We start from the raw sequence: 18971 nt of genomic DNA on the forward strand, positions 1-18971 counted from the left end.
AAACTACTTTAGCACTTATGATAACCATGTAATTTGCCTTTTATATGCATCCCATGCCAAACTGCTTCATGTAAGTATATAACTATTACATAGAAGTGATCAAAGAAAATCTCTTGGCAAATTTTTTTTCTTAAATCTCAGGAGACTCACAAAGCAAATCTTTAACTATATATATATATATATTTATTTATATATATATATATATTTCCCAGTCAAGAAGTAGACATCAATCAAGAAGAATCAATCATAAAATTTTATGCTTAGTAATAATTATACTAAAATACTCCATGAATCATGTATTACCAGATTCCTATTGAAAATCTACTATATACAAAGCATAGCTTAGGGCAAATCAATTTCTATCTTTGATGAACTATAGTAGGATAAAGTGTATACCTTCCTAAAATCTAAAAAATAAAATATGAAATGGAAAAGCGGATTAATTCTTGTCAAACCCATAATAAATCTTAAAGGATACTGATCTGTCTGTGGTCTTCGAAAGTTCTCTGGAAGATTGGCTTCATAGAGTAGTCTTGCTTTAGTATTTCCCATATCTTGCATGCACTATAAGAAAAAAAAAATCAATTATTTTCATTATTCACATGAATGATAAAAAATAATTCTTATTCATAGATACATACACACATATATACAAATAAATAACAGGAACATATATACAAATAAATAACAGGTAACATTTATTATTACCAACACATATTCTTCAACTTAGAAAAATATTTTAAATCACAACTATGAAATTAATTACTCATGAGTTCAAAATGGATCATATATTTAATTAAAGTTTTTACAACATATGCGGATCCAATTTTTCTAAATGTCTTTTTATGTGAAAACAATACCAAATTTACTTATACTCAGTACTTCCTAAAAGTGGATTCCCTAGTAGTTTGTGTGTTATTATTATTTTAAATATACTACTTGAACAATGCTGTCATTTCCAGAGCTAACAACTCAAGATAAGTTTTCTTTGTTTTGTGCTTCAAAATATGCTGGGATTCTCATGATTTACAATCAAGATCACACTGGAGGTCAGATTAAAGAGAAATAGCACTCATCTAGGATTTTATGGCAGAGGATTAATTTTGGGGGGGGTTATTAACTCCTTTGAGGTTCAGCTGAAAGCTATGGATCCTCTCCATCCAAAAAACTGTGCCTAATGGACAAATTTTACATACCGTTTCAGGAGTTCATAGATTTCTCTCCCTCAAATCCATGAACCCTAAGTATAAGCACAAATGCTCAGGAAGCATAAAATAATTTGGTAATAATTTCAACCAGTTTAATTAAGTTTCAGTATTATTATGAGTAAGGACTAGCCAAACAGCACTGAATGTAAGATTTACAAACAAAACAATAATGTACATTATTTTATATTATTCACAAAAAGCTTAAATTCCTCAAAATACTGTAAATGGTAGAGATTCATTTTTACAACTCCTTTTTTTATTTTAATTTCCCAGGGTCCCCTCCACCCAAGAAGGCAATCCAGGTTTAATAGATGGCCAGATGTCTACCATAAGTTGCAGTCCTCAACCGTACACAGAACATCTTCCTTCAAATCCAAAATACAGTGTCCCAAATGGGTTTTAAGGTAAGTAAAATTCACTTCTACCTCTATTCCACTCCCACTTCAATGTAAGTATTCTCTCAGAGTAAGCAGATTTCTAAGTCATTCCTCTAAGATAATGAGAAAATGAAGTAACAGGGGAGTTGGAAGCAAAAGGGACAGTAAGCCAAAAAGAATAAGCATTTTTGTTACATAGCCCAGGGTGGGGTGGGGGGGAGGGCTGGACAGAAGCTAGGGCAAAATTGTATAGGGTGAACTGATAGAACCAGGTCAGAGGATTCCACTAGCATGAATTTAGTATGAGTAGGATTAATATGTAATCCTGTGTGTGAGGAGGAGTTGAAAAACTTACAGCATAGCTTGCCCTACTGAATAAAGATGATCTAAAATGTTTTCTATCTCAAGTATTCAAATGATGATACATCATTGTACCACTGTAAGAATTTGGAAGCACAGATGATCAAGTTACATAATCATAAAAGCATTAAACATTTGGAAAGAGCTAGAAAAGAAAAAAAATGCTTCTAACTTTGCACAGTATCTGTAATGAAGCAAAAAATATTTAAGATACAGTTCACTGAAACAGTAAAGGAAAGAAAATTTGAAAAGTTTCTACCAGGCAAGCAAGAGTAAATGGATATCTGAGACTGAGGGGCAAGATGGAGGCATAGAGAAGAGTGGAAGCTAAGTAGTCCCCCTGGAACAACTACAATAAACCAGAAACAACTAGTAAATAATCCAGAATAACTGTGGGGGGACAAACAAGACCCTCCACTCATCATACACCAACCTGAATTGGGAGGAATGCCCGAGAACACAGCATAAAATCTGTAAGTAAAACCTGCGGAACCAAGTCGTGGGACCCCCTCCCCCATAGCCAGAGCTGCAAAGCCTCGTGGTGCCAGAGAGAAGCTCTCTCCCAGCAAGCGAATATAGCTCAGCTGAGCTCCAACTGGGATTTTAAGTAACGAGTGTGAACTGCTCACTACAGGTACGCAGCCCCAAAAAACAGACAGAGGCTCTGGGTGACGACTGACCTGGGAGAGCCGGAGGGTCGCCTTAGACTGGGTCTGAAGGGGACTATCTGTTTCTTTTTTGGCTCAGTGGAGAAAGCCCCAGTCATTTTCAGTTTCCAGGGCTGTGAAGCGGAGAAGGGTGGAGACAGCACAAGCAGAGAGAGAGAGACCATTGAAATGCTAATGACCTCCACCTGGGAGCTCCGTCTTCTCTAGGAGGAAAGGGGTGGAGCCCTTTCCATTCAGAACCAGACCCCAGAGCCTGGGGGAACACGGCCATACCTCCTCACACCAGTCAAGAATTATAGGTTAACAGGCGTCACCTGCTGGGCAGAAAAGCACAGTGACCCGAGGCATCAAAGGGTGGAGCAATTTTCTAAGACACATCCTCAGGGAAACCAGATACTGAATATTTCTTCCCTCTGGGACCTGAGCCTGTTCTGGTCTGGGAAAACCTGATTTGGATAACCAAGGAAACCATGCCTAGACAACAGAAAATTACAACCTACACTAAGAAAAACAAAGTTATGGCCCAGTCAAAGGAACAAACGTACCCTTCAACTGAGATACAGGAATTTAAACAACTAATGCTAAATCAAATCAAAAAGTTTAGAGAAGATATTGCAAAAGAGATAGAGGCTGTAAAGGAAACACTGGGCATATATACGGCAGAAATCAAAAGTTCAAAAAAACAACTAGTAGAATCTGTGGAAATGAAAGGCACAACACAAGAGATGAAAGACACAATGGAAACATACAACAGCAGATCTCAAGAGGCAGAAGAAAACACTCAGGAACTGGAGAACAAAACACCTGAAAGCCTACACACAAAGGAGCAGATGGAGAAAAGAATGAAAAAATATGAGCAACGTCTCCGGAAACTCAAGGATGAAACAAAGTACAATAATGTACGCATCATTGGTGTCCCAGAAGGAGAAGAGAAGGGAAAGGGGGCAGAAGCAATAATAGAGGAAATAATTAATGAAAATTTCCCATCTCTTATGAAACACATAAAATTACAGATCTAAGAAGCGCAGCGTACTCCAAACAGAAGAGATATGAATAGGCCTACGCCAAGACACTTAATAATCAGATTATCAAATGTCAAAGACAAAGAGAGAATCCTGAAAGCAGCAAGAGAAAAGCGATCCATTACATACAAAGGAAGCTTAATAAGACTACGTGCGGATCTCTCAGCAGAAACCATGGAGGCAAGAAGGAAGTGGTGTGATATATTTAAGATATGAAAGAGAAAAACCGCCAACCAAGAATCCTGTATCCAGCAAAGCTGTCCTTCGAATATGAGGGAGAGCTCAAAATATTTTCTGACAAACAGACAATGAGAGAGTTTGTGAACAAGACACCTGTCCTATAGGAAATACTAAAGGGAGCACTACACGGTGATAGAAGACAGGAGTGCGTGGTTTGGAACACAATTTGGGGAGATGGTAGCACAACAATGTTTGGCCCATGAAAGCTCCCAACAGATTCTCCACACGCTCTGCCTTCCACAGCAGCCTTGAAGGCCACACATTGAAGACGACAGCCACACGAGACGGAAGAACCGGAGTTCCCAGGGACTTAGGTGGGACAGGGTATCCCCCCACCTCCACCCCAGCACTGAATAGTCTGAATGTAATGCAGGGTAACAATAAACCTTTATTGTTTTAAGACACTGATATTTTGAGGTTATTCTGCTCTCCTAGTTAATAATACCCTGAATCCGAGATGTCCAATACAGTAGCCACTAGCCACCTATAGTTATTTAAATTCAAAATTTAATTAGTTAAAGTAATATAAAATTTAAAATCAGATTCTCAGTCACACTAACCATATACTGATTGCTCAATAGCCCCACGTTGTGCTACCATATTGGGCAGCACAGATGAGAGCATTTCCAACATTGCAGAAAATTCTATTGGACAATGTTGCCCTAACTAATAAAATAAATACTTCTAGAAAAAAAAAAAAAAGAGTAAATGGAAATCTTACCAGAAAATATAATAAGATTAAATAAAATTTTTAAAAAATTAAATAAAATTAAAATGTTATCTATTATATATACCATATCTCATCAATACTGAGTTACATTTTTTTTTTACACTTTAACATTTCTGGAATTGGAATGCATTTTACATTTGATAGATAATTCTTATTAGTGCATAAATGGAGGCACTTCTTACAATCAGAGATATCTTATATTTAATGATTATGATTTTACAACCTATATGCAATCATCTCTAGTATATATCATTAATATTTTATTGTGGTAAAATAAAAAAATTCAGGAATAAGACATAGATGCACATGACAACTTATTTACATTGTTCTGAGACTACTATCCATCAAAATTAGAGAGAAGGAAAAAAAGAGGCATAAAAATCTGAAAGGGAGAGGTAAAATAATTATTACTGCAAATTATACAATTTTATTTTTACCTAGAAAAAACTAGAAAACCAACCAAACAAGTATTTAAAATGACCAGGGACTTAAAATTAAGTACCTGGATAAAAATTAATTTTTCAGAAATTAATAGCCTTCACTTATACAAACAAGTGAGGGGACATAATGGATGCAAAAGAGCTATTTCCATAGGAGACCAATGCCAAAATGTGACTGAGTGCAGGTGCATATATATGTGTGTTTTGGGTTGAGACTGATGGAAAGGAGGATTCAGTTACATCAACAGATAGAGAGATCACTTTGTGAAGGGAAGGAAAATATAGGTAAGCTGAGATATAGTTTCTAGGTTTCTAAAAAGTAGAATGGAAAAGGATGGGAGGGAAATGAGCAGTGAAAGGGTCAGTGGAGATAAAGGTATAACAAGTCCAGGATGGGGGGGGACAGATCTGGTATTTGGGGCAGTTGATAAGGAGAATATGGAGAACACTGTTGTGAATTTGTTCTATTGGCCAGGAAGAGCAAACTCTGCCTGGTGATTGGCAGGAGAAAATAATGAAAATAGTCTAATAGTTGAAATGAAGATTAACCTCAACACTTTACATATATTAGCATTTTTAAACTTCAAAACAACCCTGAGATAGGCATTGTTACCCTAATTTTACAGGAAAAAAACTGATTCTGAAAAATGTTAAGAAACAGGCCCAAGATTATCAGTCTTCAGGAGTACTCAACTCATGATAGGATCAACATAGGAACCAGAGACTTTGACTTGCAGGGCTTACAAATACCAGGCTCTTTATTTCAGAGACTCAGTTTTCATTTTTACAGGTGAAGAAACTGAAGCACAGAGAGGTTATATAATTTTTCTGTTGGATCATACAACAAATCAGTGACAGGCCAAAGACTAGGATCCAAATCCCTCACTCCCAATTCTTACCACCATGTATTTGCTGGTTAAAATAAGTTACCTTAATTTAAGATAGAAATGTTGCCTCCATCGCTGAAATATCATTCCTGTTATTAAAACATTATTTCTTTTCTTTTAGATGCTTCAGCAAAACGCACTGACTGTTAAAAAGGAGAAATTTAGTTGCATATCCTTTGGCAACTAATGAATTCAGTTTTTCAGAGCTGTGGTGAGAAGACTAGTTGCAAAGAAGGGATGATAACTGGCATACTTCTTTTAAAAGAAAAAGTAAGCTTTATACTTATAAGTATTTTTCACCACTAGGAAATTTCAGTATGGGTTAATGAACTGGCTACCGTAACTTCTACCATCTAGTTCCTGGGAAATGAGCCAGACTCTGGATGCTATGCAATATTCTGAAAAGCTTAAATTTTTCAATCCTGTTTTCACTTCCCAATAGGAGCTTGCATACAGATTAGAACAAATTTTGGAAAAGTAAAGAAAAATAAATAAATATGGTTATCAAATAAACCATTAAGAACTCAAAGATCATAATAATTCCTTTTCTAAAAATTCTTTGGCTGCAAAGATGTCATATTAATAATTAATAATTTTCCCCTCTCTCACATTTCAAGTATGAAAAATGGAGAAAAAGGACTAACTTACTTAAAGAATTCTATCACATTTGTTGCAAAAATATTTTTAAATGGACATTTATTTAAAAACAATTGTTCATCTCAAAATTAGGTTTCAAAAAACAAGAGAAAAAATAAGTCAAGCATCCAGTAAGCAGAAAATGTATTGACATTCTTGACAAATTAAGAAATGAAAGTAATATATTAAATACAAAAATCAACATTCATTTTTCTTTAAGAAAGACATATTTATATATTGAAAAGTAAGTAAACAGTATACTTCATAATTATGATAAATGTCATTCAGGTAGAACATCAGTTTAAATTAAGTTTAATTACTTTTCTCATTAAATTCAGTTTGTCCTCATTTTACACATTACATGTACCTAGAAAGATAAATTTTCTATTGTACTTTTTTGATTTAACCAACTTCATCCTAAATCACCATCATTATAAATGGAAAGGCAGGCTTCACCTGAAAATAAACTATATTTAAGAAGCCCAAAACCTACTATACCTACTATTAAAAGTATTTGTCCTCCACAAAAGGACAAATACTGTATGAGCTCACATATATAAAATAAGCAAAATAAGCATATTCATGAAGTCAGAAAATTCAGGTTACCAGGGGCCAAAAGGGGGAAGGGAATAGAGTTCATGTTTAATTGGTTTAGGGTTTCTGTTTGGGGTGATGAAAAAGTTTCGGCAATGGATGATGGAGACAAAGAGACAACTTTGTGTATGTAATTAATACCACTGAATTGTATATTCGAAAAGGGGAAAAAAGGGAAATTTTAGGTTGTATATAAGTCACCACAAACACACACAAACAAAAAAAAACCCATAGTACTGTACAACACAATGTAAACAGGGCACTAAACTTAACAGCATAATTGTAATAATATTGTTTTGTGAATTGTAACAAAGGTACCACACTCGTGCAAAATGTTAATAATAGAGAAGGCTGTAAAAAAATTTTATCCTCATAAATTCATAATTTAAGTGTCTTCAGTTTCTCCATATAATCTAGTACATAGAACAATGTCTGCCCAAAAACTCTTAAATACCTTCAGAATCAATTTTGAAAAACACTATTTGAACTAAATTGCTGATAAACATAGCATCCACAGTCTTAACGTATTGCATCACAATCTAACATGGTGAAACTTTCTATCTCTGAAACTTTCTAAATAGAAAACATTTCACTCATTCCTAGTTTTAGCACTAAAAACAATAAAACTAAAACAGTTCCAAGTTTTTAATGCTTTGCGAAAACTGAAAAGAACTGCAGCTGCTGAGTTAAGGTTTTAAATGGCACATATCTATCATATTTGTCAAATTTAATAAACTATAATACCTAAAAATAACTAAACAGGAGAACCTAAGATGGCGGGTAGGTGAGACAGGGCAAAAAAACACCTCTGTGAAAAATACTAGATAAAAACCAGAAAGTGACCCAGAACACCAGTTTCAGCAATGCACCAGCTGGACAAGGTCTGCTAAATCCACAGGGACCGTGCACTTGGTGAAACCGGGAGTCTGCGTTCCGAAATGAGTAAGCCGGCTGAAAGCCCCACAGCTGCACTGTGGTGTGAGGAAACTGCAGGTTGGCATTTGAAGATGGACTAGTTCTTTAAAAAAAAAAAAAAACCAGGAGCGGCTGCAGTTACGATGGTGAGAACCACGCAGTGAAGCATGGCAGGAGCGGGCTGTGCCAACCTCTCAGGGTCTGGCATGGAGGATGGACCGCTGCTGATTCCTTCCGGGCCAGGGGGTAGAGGGGAAAGCCAAAAGGAGAAAGAAACCGCATTGCTTGCAGCTGGCTCCCCAGCAGGTTGGAGACACTCCTGCCCAGGGCCGTACCCACAGCCCAGAGCTGCACCAGGAAACCCAGTGTGACGGGGAGTGTATCCCACGGCACCACACACATGCCACAATATCGGCCGTGGACAGTGGCCTTGGGTGCACCCACAGCTAGTTGTCCAGGAGCTGGGAAGGCAGAGCTGTGTGAAAAGTGGGGGGTTGAGACGATCCATTCAGCCATCTTTGCATCAGGCTGGAGCGTCCCTGCATGGCCCGGCAGCCCAGGGCTTCCCTTGAGGGACGGTGTGCACTTGTGACACAGCACAGCCTTCCCTCAGCAGAGGTCCTGGATGATCAGAGCTGAGAAGGGGGGCCCGCTCAGAAAACCCAGGGTCGCTACGTCAATGCCGGGGACTTGTGGGTCAGCAGTAAAGAAAATCTGGGGCAAAACTGACATGAAGGCTTCAACTCTTGCAACAGCCTTGAATCTCCGGGAACACCTGGGAGGTTTGATTATTAAAGCTCCCCTGCCTCCCTAACCACCCAGACACATGCCCCACATTCAGGGTGGACAGCACCAACAACACACCCAAACTTGGTGCACCAATTGAACACCGCAAGAATCAGATCCCCACAAACCACAAAGACAAAGTTGGGAAGAACTGACTTGAGGGGAACAGGTGACTTGAGGATGCCATCTGCTGGCTAGTTAGAGAAAGTGTACTCCACCAAACTGTAGATCTGACAAATTAGAGATCGGTACTTTTTATATCCAGAAAGAACCCCATCAAGTAAAGGAAATACCAAGAGGTCAAAAACAACAGAAAATCTTAAAGCATATGATAAAACCAGATGATATGGAGAACCCAAACCCAAACACCCAAATCAAAACATCAGAAGAGACACAGTACTTGGTGCAATTAATCAAAGAACTAAAGTCAAACAACGAGAGCATGGCACAGGACATAAAGGACATGAAGAAGAGCATGGCACAGGATATAAAGGACATAAAGAAGACCCTAGAAGGGCATAAAGAAGAAATTCCAAGAGTAAATTAAAAAAATAGAAGATCTTATGGAAGTAAAAGAAACTGCTGGCCAAATTAAGAAGACTCTGGATACTCATAATACAAGATTAGAGGAAGCTGAACAACGACTCAACATCCTCGATGACCACAGTACAGAAAACGAAAGAACAAAAGAAAGAATGGGGGAAAAAATCGAAAAAATCAAAATGGATCTCAGGGATATGATAGATAAAATAAAACACCCACATTTAAGACTCATTGGTGTCCCAGAAGGGGAAGAGAAGGGTAAAGGTCTAGAAAGAGTATTCAAAGAAATTGTTGGGGAAAACTTCCCAAATCTTCTAAACACCATAAATACACAAATCATAAATGCCCAGCGAACTCCAAATAGAATAAATCCAAATAAACCCACTTCAAGACATATTCTGATGAGACTGTCAAATACTGAAGAGAAGGAGCAAGTTCTGAAAGCAGCAAGAGAAAAGCAATTCACCACATACAAAGGAAACAACATAAGACTAAGTAGTGACTACTCAGTGGCCACCAGGGAGGTGAGAAAGCAGTGGCATGACATATTTAAAATTCTGAGAGAGAAAAATTTCCAACCAACAATACTTTACCCAGCAAAATTCTCCTTCAAATTTGAGGGAGAGCTTAAATTTTTCACAGACAAACAAAGGCTGAGAGATTTCACTAATAAAAGACCTGCCCTACTTCAGATACTAAAGGGAGCCCTATCAACAGAGACAAAAGGAGAAAGAGATATAGAGAATTTTAACAGACATATATAGAACTTTACATACCAAATCACCAAGACACACATTTTTCTCTAGTGATCACGGGATCTTTCTCCAGAATAGACCATATGCTGGGACACAAAACAAGCCTCAATAAATTTAAAAAAAAAAAAGAAAAAGAAAAAAAAAAAACAATTGAATATATTCAAAGCACATTCTCTGACCACAATGGAATACAAATAGAAGTCAATAATTTTTGATTTGTAACTCCACTATCTACTTTCTACATGATATAAAATACACAAACTCTAATGACAAATCAGTGGTTTTGGACTCAATGTAAAATATGTAATTTTTGACAAGAACTACATAAAGGTGGGAGAATGGAGGAGTACAGGAACATAGTTTATGTGTCCTATTGAAGTCAAGTGGTATCAAAGAAAAACAAGACTGTTATGGATTTAAGAGGTTAATTTTAAGCCCCACAGTAAACACAAAGAAATTATCAGAGAATATGACCACAGAGATGAAAACTAGAGTATGGGTTATGAGAAGTGGGGAAAGGGGCAATGGGGAGTTAAGAAATGAGTGTAGGGTTGCCGTTTGAGGTGAAGGGAAATTTCTAGTAATGGATGGTGGGAAGGTGATAGCATTACAACATTCTAAATATGACTAATCCCACTAATGGAATGCTAGGGAGGGGGTGGAATGGGAAGATTTAGGCTGTATATATGTTTCCACAGTTGAGAAGAAAAAAAAAAAAGACAATCTAAATAGATGACAATTGAATGCCAAGGATGATCCTGGATGAGATCTGAGGATGGAGGACAGGAGGCTCAAAGGGACACAGTTGAGACATAAGGGGAAAAAAAAAGGAAATATAGAATGTAAGTTTTGTATCAATGTTGAATTTCTTGAACTTCTTAGCTGCGCTTAATGGGATTGCATAAATGAATGTTCTTGTTCATGGGAATTATATATGTGAATTATACTGTTTGTTCAAGGATGTGTGCAGCTTGCTCTCATATGTTCAGAAGACAGAGCAATAGATGAAGGATGATAGATAGGGAGGCAGGGGGAAAGAGAAATGGCGGTGTGACAGCATGTTAACGTTGGTGGATCGGGGTATCAGGGGAGGGTGGTCAGGGTATGCTGGAGTTCTGTGAATGGGGTTTGTATTGTTTTTGCAACCGTTCCTGTAACTTTGAACTTACTGCAAAATAAACTTTAAAAAAAATAACTAAACAAAACAATTAACAAATATAACAAAAAGTAGGAATAGATAAAGAAAACGGGCAGATTCAATAAGTAGGCAAAGAAATGCAATAGGAAGTTTTATTCATTTTTATATATCAATACTGTACATGTTTTAAAAGAAAAGTCACCATGTTATTGCAGTGGAGCTGCTCCAGTGACAAAAATTGTAATTAAGCAGCGCACGGAGACAATTTTACTGAAAACTGAGTCCTGAAAGAAATGTGTGAAGATAAAAGGTAATAAGAACAAACAGAAACCCAATATGTCCAAGTTCAAGTCACTGTCAATATCATGAAATAATAAATGAACACAGGCAAGAAAAATGGCAGGGCATCTGAAATTCCAAGAGTAAGTTTGATTCCCCTGAGAATAAAACTTGAACTTTTTTTTTTTAACCTTCTAAAATCTTGGGACACAGAGCTCTTTGTGGAACCCAAGGAAGTAATAAAACTACTTCAGGGTAGGAATTCTATTTGTCCCAGCCCAAATAAAGCCAAACATAGTCCACTCCAGGCTCAGCTGCTATATATGAGAACTATGGCTCCACGGACTTCAACTTTCCCCTTCTATGCGCATCCTTCTCCTTTCCTCAATACCTTCCCCCATCTCTGACTCTGTACTGTTAACTTCACTTTCCACTCAGAGACTGAGATGTATCTGGTTAACAGCCATTTCTAATAAAACTAAAATTCACATTAATGAATTATTTCAGGAAGCTAACAGCATAGATTTCATAAATAATTCTTTTTAATGTGTATACTGATTTGCTTTTTGGAGTTTACTGGTTGTTCTTAAATTGTGATGTGAAAAAATAATAAAATAGCTCCTATAAAAGAGAGGACTGAGATTACTAATTACTTTGGTGTAAATGATTAGGTTACGCAGTAGCAATTAGGCTAAATTCCCAATGGAAAAAAATGCAAAACTTTAAAATAATCAACAGAGTCTTAAACATTATATTTAAATAGAAGGATGCTATGTTAAACCTGGAGGAGTAAAGGTAAAATTCCTAAAATAAAATTCTTCTATTCAATTTCTCAGAAAGATAGGGAGGAAAAAAAGAATCTTACTTTCAAGTCAAAAGATTTTTGTATAAAGATATAAAAAGGGCTATATATATATGTATAACATCTGCATGTTTGTATACATGCATAAAATATTTCAGGAAGAATATACAAGACACTGATAAATAAGAGTTACTTCTAGGTAGGAGAAACTGGATGACTAAAGTAGGAGGGAGACTTCACATTACAACTATTGTACCCTTTGAAATTTGTACCACATCTATACATTTCTAATTCCCTAAAACTGAATAATTTGAATAAAACTGAACAATTAGAAGAGACTATCTTTAACCTGAGTTGTTTTTAAATAAAATACTCTCTAGGGGGAGCTAGGGTATCCAAGCTGTATCAGAATCAGAGCAAGGGGACTTCCTCCTCACATGTGTCCTCCCTTACTTATACTGAGGGGAACAGAAACTTCTGATGATCAAAAGGTTATGAATCGTTTCAAATTAATACATTTTTTGAAATTTCATTCAAGCACATCTCACATTCAGAATGTACTACAAAACATAAACATGGCATTTATCTACCAAATTTTTTCCCAGTATCATCATCTTAAGGAAACACTATTGTTGCTGAAGATTAATTCATTGAAAGCTTCATAAAATTTTAATGTATTTGTGCTTGTGAGGAAGGTGACCTTAGCTAAATGTATATTATGGAAAGAAAAAAAAAATCTCTTAATTAAAAAGAGAAAATGAATCTTTGCAGTCCCCGGACAAATTCTTCATGTCGGTGACTCACCTCTACTACCACTTGAAATTTTCCAGAATAGTTCTCTATCTTCCTCTCAAAAGCCACCGGGATTTCTTGCATAGAATCAAGCCTTTCAGGACTGGTTTCAAGATCTTTTGGATTTCAGCTGCTGGAAAAGAAGGGCCACCATTTTTGGTCTCGGGAACTCTCTGGAAATATTTAATAGAGTCCATTCCCTCAGATTTTATAAAACTGTTTTTTAAGGGAGTTGTTCTCTTTGTTTTAACTATTGTTTTTAAGAATAAAGAAAGTAAACCACACATTTAAAAACTGAAAATTTTAAATGGTGAATTAGAGATACCAGTTTCTATACCTTTTCACAACATCTAGATATTTTCAGATGTTGATTTATCTGTTGCAACATTTGCTTATGCTACACATTATGTTAAGTACCTTTCAGAGAATCTTTGGTTTGATTTTTTTTTAAAGAAATGAAATTAAACAGTTGTGACAGAGTTGGAAGAATTTCACATCAATCCTTTTGTCAACTCTACTTACAGTGAAACTCGACACGATCTGAAGTCCTGGACTAAATCACTACCTTCGTTCCAGTTGCTTAAGGTCCTACCTAGTCCAACAGTCATCTTGGATTCTTCCCACTCTCACAAGAAGTCTTAGCAATCCTAACTCCTTAATATTTCTTGTAGTCTCCCCCCTCCTTAATCAACCCCACTGCAACTTAGTTCAGGATCTAGTCACCTCTTACCTAGACTATTGCAGGATCAAGGCGATCAAATTTATCTTTTTAAAACCTACATCAGATGTCACACTTCCACTTGTAATGTTTTAAGAACATCCTGTCCCTTCCTATCCCTGCCCCCTATCGCTCATAGGGTCAAGTCTAAACCAGCCTAAGGCTGTGACTTTCACCTTCAACACTTAGTACACATACTTAACGCACTTATCAATACTCGAGACACAAACTACCTTAACTTCCTCAATGCAACATGCTTTCTCCATCCTGCTGCCTGGAAGGTTCTTTTTGCATACTTTAGTATGCTTTTAGAAATTCAGAAACATATTCACTATAAGAAACATAGTAAAGAGACATTTTACAAATATTCGAACTTAGCATATCACTAGATACTGATAATATTAAAAAAAGAGGAGCCACTACTAATTTTAAGAGGAGCCCTACTAATAGCTAATACAGCCTGAACCAGACCTAGGTCTAGAGCATCAACGCCAGTGCTTTAAAGTATGCCTGCTATCCTCTGTGATTATTATATTCACACATAGCAGGGAAGCAAGTGACTACACCTTTAAAATATCATATGCAATGAATTTAATACTTATGTTTCCATTTGATCCATTCATATGTTCAACAACATCTAGCAATTTCTTAACAAACAGAGCCCTCTATATGGGGATATAAGCCCTTATCTTCAAATAGCTTATTTCCTTTAGTTATATTCATTAAGTTCTATCTAGATTGGGCAGTATAGAATTAACAGTTAAACGGATGAAAGCCTTCCACTAAGTAACATCTTACCATTTTTGATCACTGCTTTGACCCAAAAACTATAGCAGATCACCAGGAATGGAGAATTCTAAAATATGCACTTTTAAAAAAACCATAACACATCTTATTAAAAGCTTAACAATAAAAAATCAAGAGACAGGGGGAAATATAGGGCACAATCCTGCCACTCAAATTCAAAATTTATGTCACTTTTTTCCTAATAGGTTGCTTAAAAATGCAAATCTCCTATTCAACTTCACAGATTAAACTTTGTTAAAGACAGTATCACACTTTTTTCTTTATTTCACTCTTCACATGTAAGCAATACATAAATCCAATGCTGTGGGCTGTCATCATGCCCTGATCGTCTCTGAAGTTGCATTTAATGATCTTGGCAAGGATTAGGCATAAGTAGAATCTCTACCAACTTAAAAAGTTAAGTATGTACATAAGGTCATGATTTGAGAAATTTTCTTTGTCAGTTTGATGGAATTATAATGAGCACCCCCACAAAACAAGGAAAAATCTGTATAACCTAAGGTTTTCTTGAATATATATTGTTCTAGTTTGCTAATGCTGCAGAATCCAAAACACCAGAGATGGATTGGCTTTTATAAAAAGGGGGTTTATTTGACTATACAGTTACAGTCTTAAGGCCATAAAGTGTCCAAGGTAACACATCAGTAACCGGATACCTTCACTGGAGGATGGCCAATGGCGTCCGGAAAACCTCTGTTAGCTGGGAAGGCACGTGGCTGGCGTCTGCTCCAAAGTTCTGGTTTCAAAATGGCTTTCTCCCAGGATGCTCCTCTCTAGCAAGCTTGCTCCTCTTCAAAACGTCACTCCCAGCTGCACTGAGTTCCTTCTCTTTGAGTCAGCTCATTTATATGGCTCCACTGATCAAGGCCCACCCTGAATGGGTGGGGCCATGCCACCATGGGAATATCTCATCAGAGTCATCACCCACAGCTGGGTAGGGCACATTCCAAGCAAATCTAATCAGCGCCAAAACGTCTGCCCCACAAGACTACATCAAAGATAATGGCGTTTGGGGGACACAATACATTCAAACTGGCATATATACATATACATATACATATATATATACATATATATGTGTATATACATATATCTCAAGAATTTCAGAGTAGTGAAAGCTTATTATGTGCCTGGTTCTATAAGGCACTAAAAATTTTTATCTAAGGCCAACACCTTGAGAGATTAAACAATGTTGTAACACACACAGGTCAAATGTGGTTAAATCATAGAGTTCTCTAAATTAGTTGTTTTACTGGAATTTTATTCTATTAAATATTGCTTGTCATGGGAATTCTGTAATATCAGTGAAGTTTCTGAAGCTCCCTGAAATGCCTTACTGAAAAAAATAGAGCAACTAGGTAGAAAAAAAACAAAAATACATGGACAATGTTTACAACAAAACTAGGTAACCAAGTATTCTCACAAACCCAAAACACCAGCAGATAGGAAAAACCACTAGTGGCCACTATACCTGCATGATGCCTGCAACTCTTAGGGAGTCTGATGAATCTGAGAAGTCAAGAGAGATGAATCGGAAATCACAGTAAACCAATTTGAGAAAAGCACATAAAATTGGAAAGGATTTTTTGCCCAATCCAATGGGGGGACATAAAATAACCCCTATGAAATCTTAAAACTAACCATCAAGTCTCTCTTCTAGGACAGACCCCAACACTGAGAAGAAACTCCTGAGGGTTGACTCTAAATTGAATGGCAGAGGAATAACAGGGACAGAGGAGAGAAGGACCAGATAAAAGTCAGAGAAGGGAACAGAGGAAGAAAATCTCAGGAAACAAGCTTCTTTACTTTGGATCATTACATGAAAACAACTGAAGAGAGAAGTCTACAAAGTTAGAAAAGCTATCTTGAATATTACTTCCTTCTAGAAGTAAACTAATGTCACATAAATATGATTGTGGGGACCCAGGGCCCATGCCCATCCCCTCCATAGTGAAAGTGAGTTATTTCATATAGTCTCCTACTTGACTGGGACAGACATTAAAGATCATTAGACCTCCAGAGGGTGAGAAAGAATGTACAAATGGTATCCTAAACAAAGCAAGAAAACTCCCCTCCCCTGATCACTGTTGATGACACATCCCTGTGTCACAAAACCATTCTCACACCCTATGGAACGTCTGTTTCCTAACCCTTATAAACCACCCCCTGGTACCCTGCCATCCCACCAGGGCTCTTTGCAGAGCACTAACTTCCATCTTTCCAGGCTGGCTGCCACTGCGGAACCATCTCCTGTCTGTAAGTCGTATTAAATTCATGTCTAACTCTGTGCCTGACATGTTCTTTGGTCTTGGGGCTGAGCTGGGTTGGAACAATGATCAACAGAAAAGAATCAAGGTCAACTCTTACACAAGTTATTATGAGAAAAACAGGTTAATACAAAACAGAACATCCCTATGATGAAATCAAACCAGAAAAATATGCCTATAGTTTAAAACTGTAACCTACTAATTCAGAGTGAGCTAAAAGACCTATTTTAGGAAAATACACATAAAATGAGTTAAAAATCATGTGCAAGTTAAGAAAAAAACATAAATTGGAAATTAGAAAATTAGAAACATTCAGAATTAAAGTGACAGAACTCAGGAGAGAATTAGAAATAAAAGAAAAAATATTTCAGATATAAAGATGAAATAAAATGGAACATAAGAGCAAATAAACACAATAGATAATGCCTAAGAAAACCAGACAGGCAAAAGAGGAAAAATTTCTTAAACAAAACAAAACAGAAAGTAATTAAAAAGATCCAAGAGAAAGTGACAAGTATTGGAGATAAGCAAAGATGATCCAATATACAGACAAGAAGAATCCCTGAAGAAAACTAAAACAAGGAAACAGAATACTCAAAACTGTAATTCAAAAAGACTTCCCTGACACAAAAAAGATTTGAAACTACATGCTGAAAGAGCAAGCCAAGTATAAGTATTCCTTGTCAGAAAAAACCCAGTTTATAATTAAAAATATAGAAAGCTTAAACATAAAAGCATGAGAAGATATACCATGCAAACACAAAAGAAAGTTGCAGTAGCTGTAACAATATCAAACAAAGTAGATTTCAAAACAGGGAATAATAACAGATATAAAGAAGGGACATTGTAAAATGAAAAAAAGGGGCAAATTAACTAAGAATGCATAACAATCCTTAAATTATTTGCACCTAACAACAAAGCTTCAAAATACTGAGGCAAAAACTATCTAACCCAAAAGAAAAACAGACAAATCCACAATTACAATTCATTATGTCATTATTCTACTCTCAGTAATAGATAACACAGTTAGAAAGAACAGAAGAGTATAGAAGACTTCAACAACACAATTAGCAAGCTTGACTAACTGACATTTACAAAACACTCCACAACAGCAAACATATTCTTTACAAATGCAGTTACCAATATTGAGCAAATTCTGGGCCACAAAATAAACATAAATAAATACAAAACAATCAATGAATACAAAGTAAATTTGTACTACCAAAGGAATTAACAGACTAGAGTAAATAAAAAGAATTAATAAACTAGAATTAATAAAAAGAACAGAGATAGTCCCCCAAAATTTGGAAACTAAATAGCATACTAATAAACCACAGTAGAAAACACAGGGAAATCAGAAAGCATTTTGAACTGAACAAAAATGACAACATAACATATCAAAATGTGTGAAGTGCAATGCTTAGAAAGAGATTTATAAAATGAAATATTTAATTTTAAAAAGATAGGTCTCAAATAAATAATCTAAGTTTTCATTTTAAGAAAGTAGAAAAATGAGAGCAAATAAAAGCTAAAGCAGAACGAAGGAAACCATAAAGATATATGCAGAAATCAATGAAACAGAGAGAGCAAAACAGAAAAATCAATGCAACCAAAAGTCGGTTCTTTGCAAAGGCTGATTACATTGATAAACCTCAAGATAGGAAGACCTAGGTAAAAAGAGAAGACACAAATTATAAATATAAGGAATGAAAGAGCAGACACAGCTACAGACCCTATACAGGCATTACAAGGATAAAAAGAAAGTATTATAAATATTACAACCAAATTTATGGCTAAATTCTTTGAGAGACAACAAAACCATAAAAACTCATGAAAGAAGAAATATATGACCTGAAGAGTCCTATATCTATTAAAGAAATTGAATCTATAATTAAAGCCATCAACAAAGAAACCTCCAGGCCCAGATATTTTCACCAGTAAATTATGCCAAAGATTTAAGGAAGAAATGATAACAACTCTATACAGTTTGCCAAAAATTGAAACACA

General features: G+C 36.1%; 1 protein-coding gene across 5 annotated transcripts in view; it reads right to left on the reverse strand.

Annotated features, from left to right (window-relative positions):
• SMAP1 (small ArfGAP 1) overlaps positions 1-18971 on the reverse strand; it is a 247140-nt gene that overhangs the window by 126283 nt on the left and 101886 nt on the right. For 3 of the 5 annotated variants that reach the window (XM_037844144.1, XM_037844143.1, XM_037844147.1), the window contains exon 3: positions 479-564. In XM_037844144.1, coding sequence (XP_037700072.1) covers positions 479-564 — 86 coding nt within the window. Of the gene's footprint in view, positions 1-478; positions 565-13184; positions 13306-18971 lie in introns of all 5 variants that reach the window. The other 2 variants (XM_037844145.1, XM_037844146.1) reach the window with 2 other exon arrangements.

The sequence above is a fragment of the Choloepus didactylus genome, chromosome 7 (assembly GCF_015220235.1).
Source record: "Choloepus didactylus isolate mChoDid1 chromosome 7, mChoDid1.pri, whole genome shotgun sequence".
NCBI lineage: Eukaryota > Metazoa > Chordata > Mammalia > Pilosa > Megalonychidae > Choloepus > Choloepus didactylus.